This window comes from Aspergillus aculeatus (assembly GCF_001890905.1).
Source record: "Aspergillus aculeatus ATCC 16872 unplaced genomic scaffold ASPACscaffold_3, whole genome shotgun sequence".
NCBI lineage: Eukaryota > Fungi > Ascomycota > Eurotiomycetes > Eurotiales > Aspergillaceae > Aspergillus > Aspergillus aculeatus.
Window position 1 is genome coordinate 1704428 of NW_017962978.1, and position 21391 is coordinate 1725818.

The window sequence follows — 21391 nt, forward strand, 5'->3', positions numbered from 1 at the left end:
CAGCAAGCCCGCTGCGACCCAACCCTCCACCCAACCCGCTACCACACCTGCAGCTACCGCAACCGACAAGCCCGCGACGTCGACTACCATGCCTGCAACAGGCGCCAGCGGCCTTGGTGCCTCCACGGCCGGCCCCACCCCTCCCGCCCAGTCCCGCCTAAAGAACAAGACTATGGACGAGATTATCACCCGCTGGGCTACCGATCTTACCAAGTACCAGAAGGACTTCCGCGAACAAGCCGAGAAAGTTGCCGAATGGGACCGCATGCTCGTCGAGAATGGCACCAAGGTCCAGAAGCTTTATGGTAATACCGTGGATGCCGAACGGGCCACACAAGAAGTGGAACGCCAGCTCGCCTCCGTCGAGGGACAGCAGGACGAATTGAGCTCGTGGCTTGACCGGTACGAGCGTGAAGTCGATGAGATGATGTCCAAGCAGCTCAATCCTGGTGAATCTCTCCAGGGACCGGATCAAGAGCGTGAGCGAACGTAAGTTGCTTCCTTCCGTCCAGTTGATCAGCCACTGATTTTAAAACAACTACAGTTACAAGACTGCTGAGCGACTTTCGGAGCGCCTTGACGAGATGGGCAAGGATCTTACCAGCATGATTGAAGAAGTCAACACTGCCTCTGCTACTCTGAGCAAGACAAGCAAGGCTGATGAGCCGGTGCGTATTCATTCGATACTCTTTTGTAATGCTTCTTCCCTGATACTAATCCACGAAATCACAGATTTCTCAAATCGTCCGCATCCTCAACTCCCACCTTGCGCAGCTTCAAACGATTGACCAGGGCACCACCGAGCTCCACGAGAAGGTCGCCAAGGCGCAGCGGGCGGGTCAGTCGCTGTCCTCACGATTCGGATACGGAGGATTGGGTAACTCGACGATGGGCGGTAGCGCAGCGGATGATTTCTATCGGTCTTACATGGGACGGCGCTAAACATAATGCAGTGGAGTTTTGATTTCTTACTGGTGGGGGCTTCTTCACGTTTGCGCTAGGCTTTTACTCTGCAGTTTTGTATCCACTGAGAAATGCTTTTTTACCGGAGTACTCGTTTTGCACTTGCGACTGTGGTTGCGTCGGATTTGTCTTGGGATGGGATGGATAATGAAGAATAATAAAGTATCATTCTACCTAGAAGTCCTTTCGTATGCCTTGTACTGCGGTATAGGTATTGATTCAAATAATCTATGCGTTCTTGAGCGGAACCGTGGGACCGTAGGTATAATCATGATAGATTTACACATAGAACACAGCGAAGAATCAAATGCTTCCGTGTAGTAAACGTCTCAGCGTAGACTAACTAGCTACACCGTATGCTAATATCGAAAAAGCATGACCATCACATCAACATACAAGTCATATTCGTTAAATATCGCTCCGATTTACGAAGCAAGGATAGCGAGAGGGGTGTGACACGTTCGCGGGGATATAATAGGAACGAAACAAAAAGAAGAAGCAAGAGGCTTATGTAGTAGACCCAGCTGAGAGGTCGACTTCGAAGCTATAGAGGGTGTTGGGGGTATTGGTGAGTGTGCTGTGCACGCAAATCTAGTTCTGCTCGCCGCCCTGCTCCTTGGTGATCTCGTCGCTATGTGAACAATCGAGGTTAGTTAAAGGTTTGTGGACGAGTTCTCTTAGAGGGGCTGGAAGCCTTACATGTGCTTGTCGAGCTTGTCAAGGTGTTCACGCTGTGCCTTGATGCTCGCTTTTAGCTTCTGGAACCTGTTGATTTTAGGTCAGCATTGAGGTAGGCGATTGTGGTTTGGGGACAAAATTGGTCGATGGACGTACTTCTCCAATTCCTTCTCGTGGATGTAACGGCCTTCCTGGGCGGCTTCACGCTTGGTGAAAGAGTCACTGCGTTGGGATTCGGGTTAGCCTTAGTCTTGAAATTGGTGGTTGAGGTGGTGATGATGATGATGATGTCATCTGTGAGCAGTGTTGTGGAGAGGATTGGGATGCTTGCGCTGGATGGGATTGGCTTTGAACGTACCTGGACTGAACACCGCCAGCGCGGGGAGCACCGGTATCACCTGCAGCCATTCTGGGGGCAAGAGCAGAGAAGGAGCGGCTGATGACAGTGCTGGTGAGAGGCTTGGTGATAGATTGGCGGAGCATGGTGATTGAGTTGGGCTGAGCGGGAAGTGGTTGGGGATGTGAGGAGTGAGGAGGGGGTGGTTCGAAGGGTAGAAGGTGGAAGTTATCGGTTGGAGGAGGATGTGTCAGATGGTGATAGTGACAAGACAAGGTACACGAGACGATGTAGCGTGAGGCGAGCTTTGCTCAGGTACTTGTAGTACTTTGGGCTGGTGGTACTTTCGTGCTGGATTACCTAACTTCCCACTGCTGTCGAGACCAATGACGACATTGAATGGGAAGTGGTTGGCACGGCACTGGCCGATCATGTGATGCGTCGGCCGCGGATGGGGAGATGGTCCGGTGTCGCGGGCGGGTTCAACCCAGAGCGGGTGACTCAGCCATCGTCAGGTCGGGCCCGATAACTAACTTGTGTTGTGTTGCTGGTGGTCAGGTGAGCTGCCGCCGGCAAGCTCTAACGGGTCCCGCGTCATGACTGTGCTGCTGCTGCTGTTGTTGTTGTGGTGGTGGTGGTGATGGTGGTGGTGGCTGAGAATGGAATGAAGATTGTTGCCATCTCCTCAGTCCCTGCCCACCTCCCCCCTTGGTGGTATCCTCACGTCAAATCTACAGATTCACTTTCCACACTTCTAGTGTCTACACAGACTCTTGGCCTAAATACCAATCATGTGCTACATTCGAGTCCCTGTCAACAGGCAACGGGCCAACACTGATGATAAGCTTGACGAGGAGCCGCCGACCTGCCACTGCCAGCGATCCCTGAGGGATATTAATAGGATGAAAGATGGGATAGCTTCCCTCCAATAGTCGGATCCATCAGTACTATTATTCCCCGAGGTTCCAGAAAAAGAGAAACGCAGACCCCCTTGAGCCCAGATCAATCAATATTTCCAATACATCGGTCACAGATTGCTACCTGGCGGCTCCTCCATCTTCACCCTTTTTTTCTCCCCTATTGTTTTCTTTTTTTTCGGTACCCGCTTCATGAATTGTTATGTGTATCGTCGGCCCCCTTCATGATGACCTTGACTGGGGTGGTGAAAGAGTGGGCTGGACAATTGGCGGAAGTGAAATAGGGATGACGATGAGAGGCCCACCGAACCACTCAAGCCACCGACCTAAACCAGCCAGATTGGCAGGCAGGCAATCACCCACGCCATTAAGGATTCAGGACTCAGGAGAGACGTATCCTATGCGATTTTGTGCAGACGCTTTGGAAGCTGCTCTGTACGGAGTAGTCGGGGAGAATTTCTGAGGATTCTTCTTGATTCTGTCCCAGTCTGGATCTTTGTTCAATGGGCGTCATGCTTCCGGTCTGCTGTATGCGCCTTCACCCAGTGCATTGGGCTTGATGTGCACTACGTAGGCGCCAACCGACTAGCAACAGAGACCTTCTGTCTGCTTCTGTCCGTCTCTATTCTGCTTTCACGCTGGCCTACTCTCCCAAACCCTGCGCACTCCCCAGCAAATCAATTCTAGAAATCCACCAGAAGGGGAGAAGATCTTATTATTGGCAGTAGTACCGTATTGACAGCAATAATATCCCGGCCCGCAGAACCCATAGTGGTAATATTGCGGTGTATTTCTCCATTTTGGATTTTTTTTTCTCTGGGTAATAATGAGGGGAAGGGGGTCGAAAATGGATACGCCATCATCCACCTCCTATCTAGACTCTAGCCTAACCGTGCGATGTCCATTGTCGCAACAGGAACTGACTATTCCGTACGGTAGGGGGGAAAGAGAGTGGCTGAATGGTTCATTTTCTTTAGGTACGGATGTAAAAAGGAGTAAGAGGCGTGCATGAGTTCCTTGAGTTAAGTTACAAGTTAGGCTGAAGAGGCTGAGGATCATGACGATGATGACAATAATGATGCGATGTACGGAGTACTTGACTAGGCTTGGGGGAGGGGGGGGGGAAGATTTCCTGACCATAGAATGAGAAAGGGAGGAATAGAGGGAAGTAAAGAGTAAATGAGTGCGTGACTGAGTGAGTGACTTGGTTGACTCTCTCCTGTCTGTCTGTCTATCTGTCGGTGTCTGTTCTGTTCTGTTCTGTTCAGTCTGGCTCCTCCTACGCCTCCGTTCCCCTCCCTCTCTTTCCGGCCGCCATTAATTGCCCATTTCCCACCTGGACTAAACAGACCCCCCCCTTCTGCCCTTCCCTTCTCCCTCCCTCTCTTCTTCCCTTCTCATTCCCCTCCCCTCCCCCGACACTAAGCCAGCACCCGCCAACAAACTACTACTAAACCTCTCCCATCTTACATCCTCCAACTTACTACTACTACTACCACCACCACTCTAAATCTATCTCTCTTCCTCTCTCTTCCCTCTGACTAACTCCTTCCAACCTATCTCACTTCTTCGTCTCCTCTCCAATCCGGTCAGTCAGCAATCAATTCTCTGATTTCTCCCTAATTTCCCCTCCGTCTTCACCCAAACCTACCATTTCCCCCCTCCCCCCCCCCTGCCCGCTTAGTGATCCAACTTGGCCTCTCCCCCTCCCCCAATCCTCAAAATTCGAAACAGCAAAACATCCCAAACGAGCAGTACAACAAGGAATAAAAAAATCTCCCTGCTCTATAATCCTTCACTCACGCCTATCTCACTCTACAATACCACTGACTTTGCAGACAACAGAGCAAATACAATCCCTTCTCTATCTTCCGTTCAGGTGAGTTGGTTTCCTATCTGTTCCACTGCCGTCATCTTTTCCACTTCTACCACCAAAGACACTCCCCCCTCCCCTCAAACTTCCCCTCCTCATCCCGGATGACGCAGCCGCTCCGTCGTTTCCGGTGGCTTTCACGATCGCAAATGATTTAGACTTGTGGTATCGAGAGGTTCTGGAACACTGGAGAGACCATAGTCAGCTCGCGCGTGAAATGGTTGGAACCACATGCAGTCGTTGCTCTCCCCTCTCCGTCCTAACTACACTGGAACGCGACTCAGCACTTTTGTCACCGGCTAGCCGAACGGAGGCCTAGCAGAGCAATTTACCCTCCTTCAACCGTCAACAAGCCTCTGGGATCGTCGCCGTGCGTCTTGTTGATGGGTGGATGGATGTGGGTGCGTGGTAGGGGGCCGATCAGTACAGCGGACAGGATCTGAGGAACGATCATGCTTGCTTGTTCCCACCTCCATCTTCTTTACTCCCGACCATTTTACGTGCTTGCTGCGACGGATGGGCAATATATTCCCTATCGCGGGGAACGCTTCCAGGAAGCCGGGAAGAGGAGGGGAGGGCGGTTATCGCTTTTCGTGTTCCTTGCACCACTTGACTTCACAGCCTCACTTTTGTCCTGTGACTGGCTGCCCCTCGCTTCGGAGACACTATCTATCATCTTCCGTTGATCGCTGTGGCGCATCCCCCCATCATCCTCATTTCCCCCATCAACACCATTTTTGTCATCACGTCGACTCTCTGCCAGAGGACTCTCTGTTATTTGACTAACCATTTCATCTTCGGTCTCACACAGATAACTCACTTTCACAATGGCCCGCGAAGATGCTGTTTACCTGGCCAAGCTCGCCGAGCAGGCTGAGCGTTACGAAGGTACGTCATCCCTGAACGCTCCACCCCGCGCTCGCACGACCACCCTCATGCTAACCTTTTTCTCGCAGAGATGGTCGAGAACATGAAGGAGGTTGCCTCCACTGATGTAGAGCTCACCGTCGAGGAGCGCAATCTCCTCTCCGTCGCTTACAAGAACGTCATCGGTGCCCGTCGTGCGTCCTGGAGAATCGTCACCTCCATCGAGCAAAAAGAGGAGTCCAAGGGCAACGGTCCCCAGGTTACCCTTATCAAGGAGTACCGCCAGAAGATTGAGACCGAGCTCGCCAAGATCTGCGATGACATCCTTGAGGTTCTCGACAAGCACTTGATCCCCTCTGCCCAGAGCGGCGAGTCCAAGGTCTTCTACCACAAGATGTGCGTCTGTCTCTTAAGTACCGTTTAATGGCTGCAATACTGACCTGGGCGGGTGCTCTTAACAGGAAGGGTGACTACCACCGTTACCTTGCTGAGTTCGCCATTGGCGACCGCCGCAAGGGCGCTGCTGATGCCTCCCTCGAGGCCTACAAGAGCGCTACTGAGGTCGCTCAAACCGACTTGGCCCCTACTCACCCCATCCGTCTCGGTCTCGCCCTGAACTTCTCCGTCTTCTACTACGAGATCCTCAACTCCCCCGACCAGGCTTGCCACCTGGCCAAGCTTGCTTTCGATGATGCTATTGCCGGTATGTTTATCGTATGACCCCGTGTGAGCAGGGCAAAGACTGACAAATGCCCGCAGAGCTTGACACTTTGAGCGAGGAGAGCTACAAGGACTCCACCCTGATCATGCAGCTTCTCAGAGACAACCTGGTATGTATACAGCTACACCCGGCTTGACACGCCCGTACTAATGCACACCTAGACGCTCTGGACCTCGTCGGAGGCCGAGACGGCTGCTCCTGAGTCCAGCGCTCCTGCCGATAAGGAGGAGGCTGCTCCTACTGAGGAGAAGCCCGCTGCCGAGTAAATTAGTAGAGATAACGATGGACTCGCGTCCGGGTTTGCAAATGAAGTCGGACAAAATACGGCGTGGGTTACGGGTGCGCAAGGGCTGCGGGGCCAAGGTTAGAAAAGGGGATCAGCGCTGCACGCTTGCCATTATGCCCGATGACTTTGCATGGTCTTGAACTATCACTGGCAAAGGGCAGAAGTCAAAAGTTGGTCTGCGCTGTGGGGGTGCTCTGTGCCTTTGCTTTCCGCTTTCCGTTCATGCGATCCTCGCTATGCTCTTCCATCCAACACATTGCCCATGTTTCCCCTCCGGGTTCACCTGCGGATCTTCGATTCCTGTTCTATTTTTCCTTTACATTTTCTCGTTGATTTCTTTATCTTTTTTTTCTACTTCCTTGCCTATTGCCGCAATTCCCCCTGGAAAGAATACCTCTCTCTTGTTACCTACCCACCCTCATACAACAACAAACACAATTGTCAAGAACGACCCTCTCGCGTGGGCATTGACCTCGGAATACCTTCGCAATCATGGCGCTTGCCATGGTTGGTTACATTTGTCTCCCGTATGGCGTTTGATCGTGCGCCTTAGCTGCGTTTTATTAGATTTCATTTCCAGCCGACAGGCTTCAAGAAACAAGCTTGCAATTCGTGACTTCCGGGTGGGAGGACTATAACTAGTCAGGAACGCGGGTGGCAGATAAAGAAATAAGCATAGCTGTAAGCATACCGCATGTACACTAATCTGGGCAAGGATTTGGGCAGAGATACATGGGCATGGAACTATGGCGCAATTGACCCCAGCTGTTTCTAAATAGAAGTGGGAAGCCGAGCACCGTACTCCGTATAGTATATACACACACCCGGCACAACACTCGACTACACTATGTGACTCTCAGCCTCACATCACATGCGCCCGTCCTTGGTGAAATGAGTTTCTGCATCTTCTGATTGAAACACTGACCGACATTTAGCATTTAGCAGGAATAGGTTCTTGAACAAGATGACTAGATAGGTGAGACTTGGTGCTAAGTTCTCAGTCAATTGTATGTGGCTAAGAAAGATTTCTTCCTATACAATGCTACATAACGGTATACACCATGTACTGTGTACATACATTCCAAGACGAACAATTGCGATGTCTGTGCTTTACCTACAAGACTGGTCTCTGTCCCCTTGTTACTGAGCCAGGCAAGAAGAAAAAAAACTTGATCGATCTATCCTATCTCTGCTAAATGCAAAATGTCGGTCAGTGTTTCATTCAGAAGATGCAGAAACTCATTTCACCAAGTCTCACCTATCTAGTCATCTTATTCAAGAAGACACAAGATCAAAAGTACTGTCCCTATAGACTTATGGGCCCATATACTAGCCGCCACATACCTCCCTCAATTGTACAGAGTACCTTGCCAACCCTGTACTTGTATGAGTAGAATTGCTTTTAGGTAAGAAATCTATGGAGCATGGAGCATGGAGTCCCACAAGAGCAACGGGATGTGATTTGATCTCCAGGTTCCTGTTTCCAACACTATCATGAAGTCTGTAGAATGCACACCAGTCCCCTATATCCCTGGCCATAGTCCACTCTGTTAAGCTTGTCCCGGGACGACTTCCACCCAAAACCCCATGACAAACCCTGTACTTAGCACATTCAAATTTATTTTCTTTCATCATCTTCTTATTTTGTTTAATCATCTGTGACAAAGGATGCCTCTCTTTACAGACAGTTGGTTGTCACTCGTTATTTTTTGTACCATTATCGAACATCGAGATTAACAGGTTGCCACATCCAATCAATAATCCCAGCAAAGGGGGAAAATAACAGCCAAGGCACAAGAAACTGTCGAAGCTTGCTCGACTCACCAAAATCAAGGTAGCCACCTACCTAACCTCACTAACTTCACCCTTCGTGCAGAGTCCATAGTATTGTACACGGTAGAAACGAGTATACACACAGCTCCCCGGCACCTCATCCCTCAGCCCCAGCCCCAGCCCCAGTTCCTCTCCCCCACCGCAAGACACAGCGGGCAGCGGCAACGGAAGTCAACGCCACGGGCCCCGGGACCCAGCAAACCGCAGATGGGAGGGTAAGGTATGACGTACGCGGCTTGCAGATTCACGGGAAGATCTTAATTTATTCTTCTTTTTTCTTTTTTCTTTTCTTTTTTTTTTTGCTTGGGATTTACATACTCCGTAGTACTGACTGGGCTGTACTGTACATAGAGTGATTTATGGGATACGATCCCTCTGGCGATAGTACGGTAGTCCTCATACTACTGACCCTATTTCTTTGGTATGAAGGCTGAAGGCTGAGCATCGATGATAGTGGGGTTGGGACTTCGGGACTCCGTGAGCATGTATGATTATTGTGCTGCTAAAGAAGTAACGGCTGTAATGCATTGGTAGGGTTGTGGGGTGTTGTTGTTGCTGCCGTCATACTGTCTGTCCACTTTGCTTTGCTGTGCATGGATTGTACTAGGAGTGTCAGGATCGAGAAGAAAAGTCAGTGGATGTTAAACTGCCCATGAAATGACGTTTCCTCTACCCCTCTGGTCTAGTCAAAGACAGAAGTGCGAGCCTCCGGACTACATCAATTACGACAATAGGCAACACGCATACACTATCTGGAAGGTGGATGTAACCGAATGCTTGTTGCCCCGGCAGTCATTGTTCCTCACACCCATACTCATACTCTCCAGTCGGTTAATCGGCTGTCGGGGAGAGGGGGGGGGGGGAAGAAAGTACGGGGGAAAGTATAAGAAGACCCCAGTGCACAGGTGAAAGATTGTGACTCCGCCGATACAGAATGTCCTTGATGTATGTACGTAGTATTATCGATTTATGCAGAGTGATGCTACTGGGGGTTACTGTAGTACGACCCTTCGGAGATGACGACGGGATGTTTCATCCCTATAGCAACTTCCGTTCTATAGCAAACGGATCTACATAGGTACCAGCCCACACCGTGTCAGACAACTCGTGGTTGACTAGGTCACAATCATGGTATTTTCAGCGCGATGAGCGAGCCCCACAGTCAAATCCTACAAAGCTACGCGAAACACCAATGTATCGAATTTCTTTTTTCATTTCAAATGTATCAACAACCGCTCGCTTCTGGGTATGGTAAGCAAATGTCTTCAGTGCCAAATGAGAACAATCAAACAAAAAGAAAAGCCGCAATTTCCGAATCGTCAGACCGGGACGATTCCAATGTACACGAGTATAAAGGGGGAAAGGCGTTGAGAGCGGTGGTAAGGTTGTTCGAGGTGGATGTGGAGGAGGCGGAGGGGGAGAAGGGTGTGAGGTCGGATGACGTGGACCCACGATGGATGGTGATTTGTAACTTGACGAGGGATAGTGTTGGTTGGTGGATGTTGATGATGTTGATGCAAAACCACATGAAGATATTGGCTGCTCCGTGAAAATGCTTTCCCGCCTTTTTGCAGACCATGAGAACAAATGCGCCCAGTGCGGTTCCGTATTTGAAAAAGAGATGAAATGATGGAAACAAACAAAAACAATCGAGTCTAAGTATCAATCCCAGTCAAAGTCCCAACGCCACGCGTGCTATGCCAATACACAAGGCCTCCGGTATGATAAGACAAGTAGGAAAAGAAGTGGAATAAGACGAAGGCATAAAAAGAGAAAAAAGAAAAGGGAGAAAAGAAAAAGAAAAAGGTATGAACAGTAGAAGGTAAACAGGTCCGGGGTTTGGCTATCATCGGCTTTGACAGGCAGCATAAACAATGGTGCTACCATCACGGATCACGCGCTGGCATAATTGCCAAGATTGTAGGCGTCGATCGACGAAAAAGCTCCCATAGAAACAGATAAAAAGAATATGCAATGATGTCACAATCGTTCTTCGGGACGTGCGCAATGCGAATTGACGTGTGGGTCGGCGACATGCTGGGTGGCACGGCAGACTAGGCCGGCCGAAGTCGTGAGATTGTCAACGTGATCGCCACCCCTAAAGTCATATCGATTTCGTAAACAACACGGGTCATCCGAGGACGTATGTTTCGCGAGCCTTCGGTCGAATATGGCGACCGCCCTGGGTAGCACGAGGTTCCACCTGACAAAGCCGCAGATGTCATTCCAGATCCCAAGTTCAAAGAGCCGGCCTGCTTGTGAAAATTGATCGACTAGCGGATTGCGGAGGACGCGCTTGGGCCAACAGCAACCATTCTCGACTATGCCAGGCACGCAGGGACCGGCCGGGAATGTGGCTCGACGAAGACCAAGAATTTATCGGCGGGGATGGCGAGAAATAAGGAGAAAAATGGGGTCATCGCATGGCAGATGTGAAGTTTCGTGGCTTTGATCGAGCGCTCGCCATCCGTCTCGTGGCAGCAGCTGCTAGGCCCCGACCGTTATCCGTCCCAAACAGCCAGGGTCGATTACAGGGATCTTGTGGTTATTTCTGCGCCTTTCTGACTTTGGTGCTCGTCCGTCCCATTTCCGTCTTGGTCATGTTGCGGGTCAATCCACCAATATAATCCTGAAGGAACTTGTTTTCGCTTTCCAGTTTGTCATGATCGGATTTCACGGCTTCGATGCGTTCTGCTAGCGCTTGGAGTGAGGATTGAAGGGCTCTAGCTTGCCTGTTCGTAAATCGCCAGATTCCATTAGCTTCTTCCTTTTTTGACCCCCTTTGTGCGTGGTCGGAGTCGCGCCCATGCTATGAGACGGGTATATTGATGGATGGTGCCCAAAACTCACTCCTGTAATGTTTGCCTGGCCTCCTTGCCCAGTCGCTCCAGATCTGCGGAATTTCGGCGGGGACTCATGGCGCGCGCGTCGTCGGGCGGGAATTCCTCTTCTTCAATCTCGATTTCGGGGTGATCTCGTGGTACAAGGATGGACGCACTCGGTTTTCGACTGGCCATGCGAGGGCGTTCGGATCGTCCTCTTCGTTCGGTTTCGACGTCAGAGATGGATGAGGATGAGGAAAGTGAGGACATATGCGAGCGACCGTTGTCGTGGGGATGCGGCAGGGTTGGGACAGGCGAGGAACCGTGCATGTCTGACGTCGACGCCATGGTTTGTGCGTGCTGGCGGTGGCGCCGGTGGTTGGATTTAAGAATTCCGGTGGTTGAGGGTGGCTTGAGCAATGGAATCAGAGCAACTCTCGGGCGGTCGCTGTGACGGGTTTCCAGGTTTCCCGGTCGTTCAAGGTTCGGTAGAAATCCCACAACAGGATATGGTCAACAATCGAATTCCTTCTATTCTCACAGTAGGCCGTGACTACCTCTAGCGATGACCTCAGATTTGAAAGATCTGCGTTTCGCTGGAGGTAGCTGTCGTTGAAGCAAATGGGGGGTGTTTCCCAGGCCGGCAGACGAGGATTCTGCCGGAAAAAGCAATCCAGGACAACGAAAGCAGACAAACAGCTGTAACGAGATCCGGGTTCACCACGTCGGAGAGGCGGCGACTTCAGGGGATCGATTAGAATAAAACCCTAACTGGAATCGTATAGACTTTGATTGATTTGTAACCGGAAGATTGAAGCGCAGGGGAGGGGGGGAGTAGAAAAGGGGAGGGCCTCCCAAAATAGTGATGGTCAAAAAAGGGAGTGACCGAAAGGACAGACGTATCGGTTAAGCGAACTTGGAAAGATAGCCGATACAGTTGCTGGGTAGGTAGGTAGGTAGGTAGGTAGGAAATGATAGAAGAAATAGAAGAATCAACAATAGCAAGCAATTCAACAACGCAGGTTATGTGTCCCTGGGGAATAATTGCTATTGCCAATGTTCCTTTTTCGGGCGAAGGGTCTATTTGAATTAGGGAATTAGATTTTATTCGCAGTCGTCGAACTTGAGTGGGAGAAAGTTCGTTGGGCAGTCCGAAAACGGGCGGACTAAAATCTTGGACCGGGGGGGGGGTGGTTAAAAGTGGTCAGTGGAAGTGGGTGGAGAGGTAGAATTGGTGGTCGAAGCGGTTTGGTGGTAGTGTGGTTGAAGCCGTTAAGGAACGGAAGTTTGTCACCGTCGCAATCCCGTTCGGTCGAAAAGGGGAGGGAGGAAGAATGGATAGATGTGCGAGTGAAAAAGGAAGAGGGGGGAAAGAGGAGAAAAGAAGAAGAGAGGGGAGAGAGAGAGAGAGGGAGAGAGAAGAAAGAGAAAGGGAAGGGGAGAAGGAGAGAACAAGAAGAGCTCTGTCTCTGTGTTGGTTGGTAGTAATAGTGGAGGAGGAGGAGCAAGAGGAGTAATAGTCTTTAAAAAAATTGGAGACACTGGAGGAAGCCGCGGCGAGAGTCGCTGTAGGAAGAGTTCGTCGCAATAATAATGATGGTTCCAGTGGATGTTTGGCGGGCAGAGCGCGGGTGTCGAGGTGAGTGGGAAATAATAATGGCGGTAGTAATGAGAGAGAATGGTAAGTGATAATCAATTGACCCAGGGACAGATACTTTTGCTCATATAATTTCATTCGGCCGTAGTCACCAGAATCAAGTTAAGTTAGTAAGGGAAGTACAGTAATGAATGATACCAGAAAAGAAAAAAAAGCCGGTTAATGACTCGGTAATAAACCATATGGAGACTAATATTACCAAATTTGTACCAATTGGGAAAGGAAAGAAGGAGGCCCGGAGGAGGGAAGGAGGGGGAGGGAGAGGAAAGGATGTGAGAGGAGATAATCCTACGATAACCTACCACTCACTACACGCGGGATACCTATATTTGTCCACTTTTACTCAAGAGGAATACTTCCGATGACCAAAGCCGCTTACTCACTTTCCCTAAGCGCATACTATTTCCCTCGTCATCAAACTATGTGTAGTGTACCATATAATCAGCTTCGGATATGGTTTATAAATAAAGAGGCGAAAAACGCCCTGACATAAAAAATAAACAGAAACAACAAGAAAGAGAAAGAGAGAAGCTGAAGATAGAGCGAATCCAGTACGTACTGTACAGTGTACACAGCCCAGTAGAGACCACACTACCTACGTATGCGATGGAGCAAGTGAGTAAAGTCACATAACCCATCTAGTACATGGTGTACTTTTGGGCAGAAAACAGTGCCAAATTCGGTATGGGAGGTACAAACAGAGTACGGAGTGGTACCCCGGTGGATGCTACTTGTCCATTTTCGGGGCTAGTGCCAGCGCACTAAAGGTGGGAAGACTCGTGGCCGCCACTGGAATGATATTCGCCGTATTCCTGGGTACGGGAATATTCAGAAAGAGATTGAGATATGCCCAAAAGAGAAAGAAAATATTAGATAAACATCACCTCCAAAAAATGGCATGGGAAATAATATACAATATTATACAGAGCAAGCAGCAGCTGAACCGGCAGTTTGGTCAAGTAAGGTACCCTATCGACAAGGAAAAGAAAATCTTCCTACGCGCTAATCATTCAAGATGATGATGGTGATGACGATGATGTGAACTTCAATCGTTTCTTTTGTTCTCTAATTTTCTTTTCTTTTCTTTACTTTTTTCTTGATTTTCTCAATTCCCCTCTCCCTCCTCCCAACAACACAGCATCAGCAGCAGCAACAGCAAGCAGCAAGCAGCAGAGCACTGACTGTTGAATGTTTCGGTGAAGGAGCTCCGTTCGGCCTGCCTTCCTGTGGTTGGTGGGCGGGCGGAAGAGGGGAAGGGGGAACCACTACTTACAGGTTTTCCACGGCTCTTTAGGGGTTCGTTCGGTGCCTCTAGTTCGGTTAGTGACTTTCACGCCCAGGATTTCAAGCCCCTTGGTTCGACGACTCCTTCTCCTTAGCAGCGAATCCAAATCCCCCCCTAAAGGGGGGCAAAAAGCCAACCCGCCCGACGAGAAGAAAGTTGTGGTCCATCGGAGGAATGGCGATGATCCTGATCTGTTTCCCACCGCTTCCCACACTTTGCCCAGTGCCACACCACACTCAAAAACTGTCTGTGTGTGTGCCGGTGCCGAGGAAGGCGGAGAAAGGACACCATGAGGATGGGTTTCAATATAGGCGATGATGATCGATGGCGATGAATGATGTCGAAGCGTGACATGATGATCTTTCTCCTTTGTTCGTGCCCGTTCACGGACAGCCGCCGCCCCCTTTGACTCAAGTCGTTCCGTCGCCACGGGTTCACTAATCACAATCGGCATGATTGACGACACAAAAACCCATGAACCACGACCATCATTCTACTCATACATACAGTACGTAGCCAGGGTCATAGCAATACTCATGCCCAGCGAGTGAGAGCAGGCGCGCTCGCGCGCGCCTCCCCCTGCTCGACTGCCGAGGCGGCGGCGGGCGGCGGATCATTAAGCCACGCAGGGCAGAGCGAGCCTACCGTAGATGGCTAATCTCCCTCTTATGGGGCAACAGCTGTCTGTAGTCAACGGTAGTCAGTCGGTCATAGTTCAAAACGTCTTTTCGTTTCTGAAGTCCTTCAGGGGAGGTCATGCAATGTCGATCGAGCCCATCAGATTGTGGCTTCTTGGTTTGATCCCCAGCGAGACACAACCTGGTAGAAATGGGGATCCTCAGGGCCTTGGGACCTAAAAGTACCCTAGTCCCATGCCCTATGGCTCCCCCCCGCTGGGATACTGGTAGATGGGTGGGAAATCACCCGCAATATCAATCAGTCCATGGCTGATTTCAGCCATGAAGCTGTTACTATTTCTGCTTCTACGACGACGGAGCTAGCGATGGCAATCAAACTGCGCGCCCTTCGACGGTGCAACATTCCATTGTCCTCCTAGTAGGGTGTCCAGCTGGGTCGGGAACCGCGATTCCACCAGCTGGTCAAGTCTCAGATTAGCACGGAGTCCTCAATACAATACTACACATGGGTAATCTACACAATACACGATACTATACACACAGAGCGACACACACACATCCACCCACCCTTGATGTGCAGAAAAATTTCAAACTGCCAGTGATCGATTGGCGGCGGGTTTACTCCCTCTAGCTTAAATTCCACCAGCAGCATCAACGGCTGGGGCAGGACGATCCATTCCCGCGGGTTCGACATCTTCTGACGGATCATGGCCGGGAACAGCCAACGACTGAGGAGGCAGCGTTGAATATTGGGCAAGGATGTGCAAGCCGCCGATCCAAGAACCACCCGGGAACATGTGTCTCTTCGGGGGGATCGAATCACAGCGTTGCTAAAGTGACGAAATTGGTCCCCTAATTAGTTGTGAATTGTGATTCCCCCCTGAGATGTATGGGGTAAGATAGTGAGTTTAGTACATATGCAGTGGATAGGATCGATAGATAGGAAGATACAGCACATCTACTGCTGCTCTTGATTTATAGGGTGGATGTTGTTTGAAACAAGGATTCCAACAACGGCCATCACGAAGTCGATTTTCCTTGTCTGTGCTGTGCACATGGGTAGATACAGTAGACTGGATGAAAGAGCTTTTCGCGGTGGTTGCACAGTACATGGCCCATATTAGTGGGATTCTAACACCGGTAGCCACTCCACGCCCGACCACGGGAAACATCTCACAAAAAATTCAACACTGAACAAACTCCCTTTCGTTGCGCGCCTGTCTTTTCCAATCACTTCTTACCTTTGGTCCCCCTTTTGGCCCTTGCGGCGCTGACCGTCGGCCACCGTGGTTCAATGCTCGGGAGAAACCCAGAATGAATAAGGAAGTATCGTCGCCCAGTGATGACGGGTGAGCACGTCATGGGAAGTCTTCTTATTGGACCTGTCTCTTGTCACGACCTTTTTTTGCCCTCTCGAAATCACAAATTGAACAGTTCTTTCGGTTAGGTCTGATGGTACTTTTGTTTTTTTTTCATTCCTACTGGCTCCGATTCAGGAAGGACTGGGCCAAAGTACGCGAGGGAGGAGAGGGGGAAACCCAGAAACAAAGGATTTACTTCAGCTGAGGCTGTCAAGTATCTCCGACCGACTCCATTCCATCTACTCCGTACCTAACTCAAACATAAGTATCCTTCCTATCTATCTATCTGGTGGAGGACTGAAACAGATCAACGTCACTGGGCGGAGTCATATTATGAGTTGTAGGGACTAGGGAGGGGAGGGAGGGGGGTGGTAGGAGGAGGAGGAGGAGGAGGAGGAGGGGGAAATTGATTTTATGATTATAATCTAGTATCAATACTTAAATCCTTCAGCACCGACAGAGTACTATGTAGCAGATCGCATCTCTCAGCCCTTTGGACCGCTAGTACTATCGTGGCAAATTTGCAGCAAGGCGCTGCAGCAAGTTAACTGGTTTAGTTACACATACGGACATACATGAGCCCCAACTCAACGGACGACGCCCGGAACGTTCCCCGGCGGCTACTTTAGTGCACCTTTTTTTTTCCTTTTGACTTTTTCTCGTTAAATGTCGGTATTATTTCATGGGGTTGGTGAATTTTCTTTGGCTGGTCTTCTGGTACACTAGATATACACACCGTCCACTCTTTTCGAAGGAAGAGCAACGCGTCTTCCTTCTGGTCCGATACAATAGTTTTGTCTATCCGGTTTTCTGCTCTCACTTACACGAGCTCGACCTTGACTCCTGGCCGGACTGGGGTCCCGCAGAGGGATAACACAGAGAAAGCTCGCGGGGATTCCAAATTGCAGAAGTCAGGAAAGGTCCAAGAAACAAATGACTAGGAGATCTTGGCAGTTTGATCCTCGTTAAGGGCAATTGGCAGTACTACTACTAGTAGTAAACCCGGGTCAATCAAATGAGGTTGAAATTGAACACAGCAGACCAGCAACCCGCCGCCAGCCAGTGGCAGATGTTCCTTAACCCCCGCATCATTGCATGCAGTTGCGCGCGCGCTCTTTTCTCTTTCTCGCTCACACATCTTACTCTTAGCCATGGAACACTCTCTCATCCCCTGAAGGAAGCGAGAATATGACTATGAGAGATCCAAAGAGCCTTGAAAAGATCATGGGACTATCAAGTCAACTGCGCTTACAATCAGTTCCCCATCATCTCTCATGAACTACTACTTAGCCACACTATACCTGTCGTCCGATGCTCTGCGCGCGTGTGCGTATAGTGGATAGCATAGTGGGTTAACTTGGTTGGGTATGCGACTTAGACAATGAAGAGGAATAGCTGTAGTAAGTCAGTCATGTAGTACGTATAACTGGAAGTACAGTACATACATACAGTACAGTACCACCTCTTCCTCCTCCACTTCTCGCCATCAGGCGATGGGGAATGTCGATGGGGCTGTCTTACTGTTGCTCTTTGTCTCGTAAGGACCCAAAGGAGAGACACAATGCTTATTTGACGATCGGCAGGCATGGAATCCCAATTCCTTCGCTTACTGCTGCTTCTATGCTGCTACCTGCTGCTGTCTCAAATGTGAAGAAAGGTGACCAAGTCAATCAATTGTCATTCTCCATATTGTTCAGCCTCGTTTACCTAAAGGGAATACATGAAACCGAGACAAGCGAGGAAATCCCGAGATGAGAGAAAAGGAAGGAAGGAAGGATCCCAGAGGGGGGTCTTCCGGTCGAGTTTACCATACCATACCAGCGTTCCCGTGATGTACTAAGTAAGGGTACACACAACTGACTGACCGCGTGACTACTTCTTGCTCCACCAGTCCATTCCACCCTTCTCCGGTGATGATGATGATGATGATGTTGATTGTTATTGTGATGGTGGAAGACGATGGATTATCCACGATGCACCTGTTTCTTTGCAAGAAACAGAATGCAGTGCAGGAGAGTGGCTACCTGCCTTACTTCAGCGTGAGGCATTTGATAACTTCACCTTATCCACCGGATCCTTTCTTTATGCTTCAGGAACAGTCAAGACAGATAGCTTAGGTGGTTACAGGACAGCATATCATACAGCACTTCAGGTCAAATGGTAAGTACCAGGCGAGTACCGGGATACACATGTCCCATTGCCAGTTGAAACAGCGATGAAATCACCCGACAGCGAACGAACCTCACAACCACATCACCCCTGGTCGCGCTGACCGTGATGACAAGCAAGCTAAAGTGCCTGCCCACGATGCTGCCCTCGTTTCCTACACTCCCTGAGCGAGTGACGATAAAGAACAGAACCGCCGATCTGCGATCGGGTAGTGGCTGAACTGCGATTCTCCGCTATTACCGCCAAGTGCGAGCAAGCCTTTCCTTTCTTTCACTCAACCTTGACGATGACTAAGATAGGGCCATCTTTTGGCTGACGGTCTCAGCAATCCTGATCAAATGTCACTTGATATTGGATGGGCTCTCCCTATCGATAATCCTGATCGGCGCATAAATGTTGCCGCCTCCTCATTTTGATTTTCACACGGCACACCGTTCTCCTCAGACTTACGGAGTACATACACGAGGCGGAGAAAGAAGGTCAATTTCGGAGCCACTGTCATCATCTATCAAAGGCTGTCAGTCATCGCCGTCGGTTCAGAAGGAGGGGCAACTAGAACTACTGGGCTGTGGAAGAAAAGGATCAATCGTCCCTCCGTATCCATCACCTAGTGATTGGAACCCCCCCCATCAAGCTACCCACTACCCACTATCCACCACCTCGGCTGCTCCCCTCCTTTATTTTGAATTTCCCACCCCCTGCTCTACCGTTAGCATGCCAAATGGAGTCAGGTCGTGGTACGTATACACCTCTTGGCTATTATTATTGCCTGGTAGGCTACCACGCCCTGACCGTGTGTTAGGTTGGTTTACTGGTTCTCAGGTACAGTAAGCACATACCAACTCACCAAGCAAAAATCAGGTAAACTAGTCAAGGAGTTGGTGATAGATACTACTATACTAGCCAGGTACCAACCACCGCCCAACAGTAGCACCCACCCATCTGGAGCTTGGGGGACAATTTTCCCTGGCAGATATGCAACATTTCCCAGTTCATAACCCGTTCACCGTTCTCACTGTCCACACACACCCCTTGGCCGTCCATCTACCGAGCCAATCTATGTTTTCTGTCAAGCAATCCAAAGTGCATCTCCAAACCAACTAGCTAGCCCACTTGGCAGCAGCAGCAGCAACAAGGAAAACAACAAAAAAGTCAAGCTCAGGCACCACCCCTCATTTAATCAAATCTATCAATCAATCAATCACGGTGTCAAAAAAAATGGTCACCAGTTCCGAACCCAGTAGTTCCCTTCCTCGGTCGTTGATTTGCCAGAGACCGGGGGTTCATATGAGAAAAAAAAATTAAAACTAAAACTAAACCACTTTTCACATATCCACTCGGACTAACAACAAATCCAATCCGATTTCCTCCTCTCCCCCCTTCCGAAAACCTGCATGGTGGCTTTCAGCCCAAACCGCAAGATGAAAAACCAGCAAGAAAGAAAGAAATTAGAAAAGTAAACCATCTTTGAGTTCCTGATTTGTAGCTCAACCACACTGGCAGTTGTTTAAGGGCATATAAAACATGACATTGCACTCTTATGAGTATATTGAGAGACCCTTGGTCCAATCAACATAGATACTAGATGGGAGTGTGGTAAAAATTCGGAGGTTCGGAGTTATAAACCTCAACCACATTCGAAAGACCTTGAAGAAAGGCTCAGAACTATTCATGTACAGTACATTTCCACGATCTATAAATACATCTAAATGAAGTTATGAAGATATAGAATCAGATATCTTGCGAGTAAATCCGTCCCCTAAGGGAAAAGGGCATCACTATGACAATATCTATAGTTACCATCAACCATTATTCATCTATAGCATCTTCTAGCTCAAACGTCAACAGTTACGTATCATGCAATGAGCATGGACAGACAAACAAACAAACTCAGGTACTCATAAGTCGACTCCTGCTCCTTCATTCCCAAATCCTCCAATCTTCCCCGTAGTCTACTCCGTAGTCTGTTCCGTACAGCAACTAATGTACGGGTACAGGGTCATCAGAATCGACCCCCCGAAAGAAACCTGAAAACCCCTCCCCCCTCCTCCTCCTTCCAGAAGGAAATTAGAATCCTCTGTTCCCTCCTGTCCCCACCATCTCCGATCCTCCCACAACCTCCTGGCGACCAGTCAACTCGCCTGGAATAGGTAGTCATGCTGTTTGATAACGCGGATCCGATATGCTCATAGTACTAAGTACTTATGCGCTTGTTGTACAGCACCTCATACGTACTCTCGATATCTTCTGCCCCCTTCAATCGGTATATGAAGTTTCCTACAAACCTAGAAGAGTACATACAGTAGAAAGGATACGGCCAACCGATCAGCAAACCCACAGTATACATCCCAAATCACCGCACACTGCACTGCATGCACATTGTCACCATAACACACAACATGGAACTCAACTACCGCCCACTGTACGATATAACCCACTAACTACCTACTAGCCTAGCATAGAGCACCAATATAGGTGGATATACTGTGTAGTCTACAACAAGTCCCTTGAAGCCTGAACCCGATAATCACCCACCCACCCACCCACCAACCAACCTCAAATGAATCCCCCTCGTCCCAAATTAATATCAACTCCGAAATCACTAGCACTAGTACTCATAGCAATCTAGGGGAAACAACAAAAAACGTGGCTTTTAGGGGAGGGAGGGAGGCGGAAGGGAGGCGGAGGGGGGGGGGTGGGTTCGTGCTCGCCTTGTATAAAAACAGACTAGTCTCAATCAAACCAAGTCAAATCAATTCATCATGAGATCCTAGGAAAACACTAAGTATGAATGTTGCATCATCAACGTTGTTTCATCGACTGTGATGTACCTGCGCATTGTTGTGTATGAACACACGAGGATAGCACCCTCGGTATCTTCTCGGTGGCGGACCACCCCCCCAATTGACTTGATATCATGGCTGTTGCTTTTATGAAAGTTGGTCTGAGTCTGAGGATCTCTATGTAAAACTCTCCCGAAAGAA

General features: G+C 49.5%; 3 protein-coding genes across 3 annotated transcripts; 1 reads left to right on the forward strand and 2 right to left on the reverse strand.

Annotated features, from left to right (window-relative positions):
• Nucleotides 1-1165: 1165 nt before the first annotated feature.
• ASPACDRAFT_76179 (uncharacterized protein) lies at nt 1166-2238 on the reverse strand. Its single transcript, XM_020204662.1, has 4 exons — nt 2000-2238; nt 1798-1863; nt 1663-1728; nt 1166-1594 (listed from the first exon to the last, which is right to left on the reverse strand). The coding sequence occupies exons 1-4, from the start codon at nt 2122-2124 to the stop codon at nt 1555-1557; spliced, it is 297 nt and encodes a 98-aa protein (XP_020059442.1). The 5' UTR covers nt 2125-2238; the 3' UTR covers nt 1166-1554.
• Nucleotides 2239-5595: 3357 nt separating this feature from the next.
• On the forward strand, nt 5596-6622 carry artA (14-3-3 adaptor artA; the record flags this gene model as incomplete). The annotated part of the gene is made up of 5 exons (XM_020199231.1): nt 5596-5656; nt 5725-6031; nt 6097-6338; nt 6395-6465; nt 6518-6622. 5 exons carry the CDS (start codon nt 5596-5598, stop codon nt 6620-6622), a joined length of 786 nt encoding a protein of 261 aa, XP_020059443.1.
• Nucleotides 6623-11020: 4398 nt separating this feature from the next.
• ASPACDRAFT_58055 (short coiled-coil protein) lies at nt 11021-11645 on the reverse strand (the record flags this gene model as incomplete). The annotated part of the gene is made up of 2 exons (XM_020203309.1): nt 11021-11207; nt 11326-11645. The coding sequence occupies 2 exons, from the start codon at nt 11643-11645 to the stop codon at nt 11021-11023; spliced, it is 507 nt and encodes a 168-aa protein (XP_020059444.1).
• Nucleotides 11646-21391: the final 9746 nt, after the last annotated feature.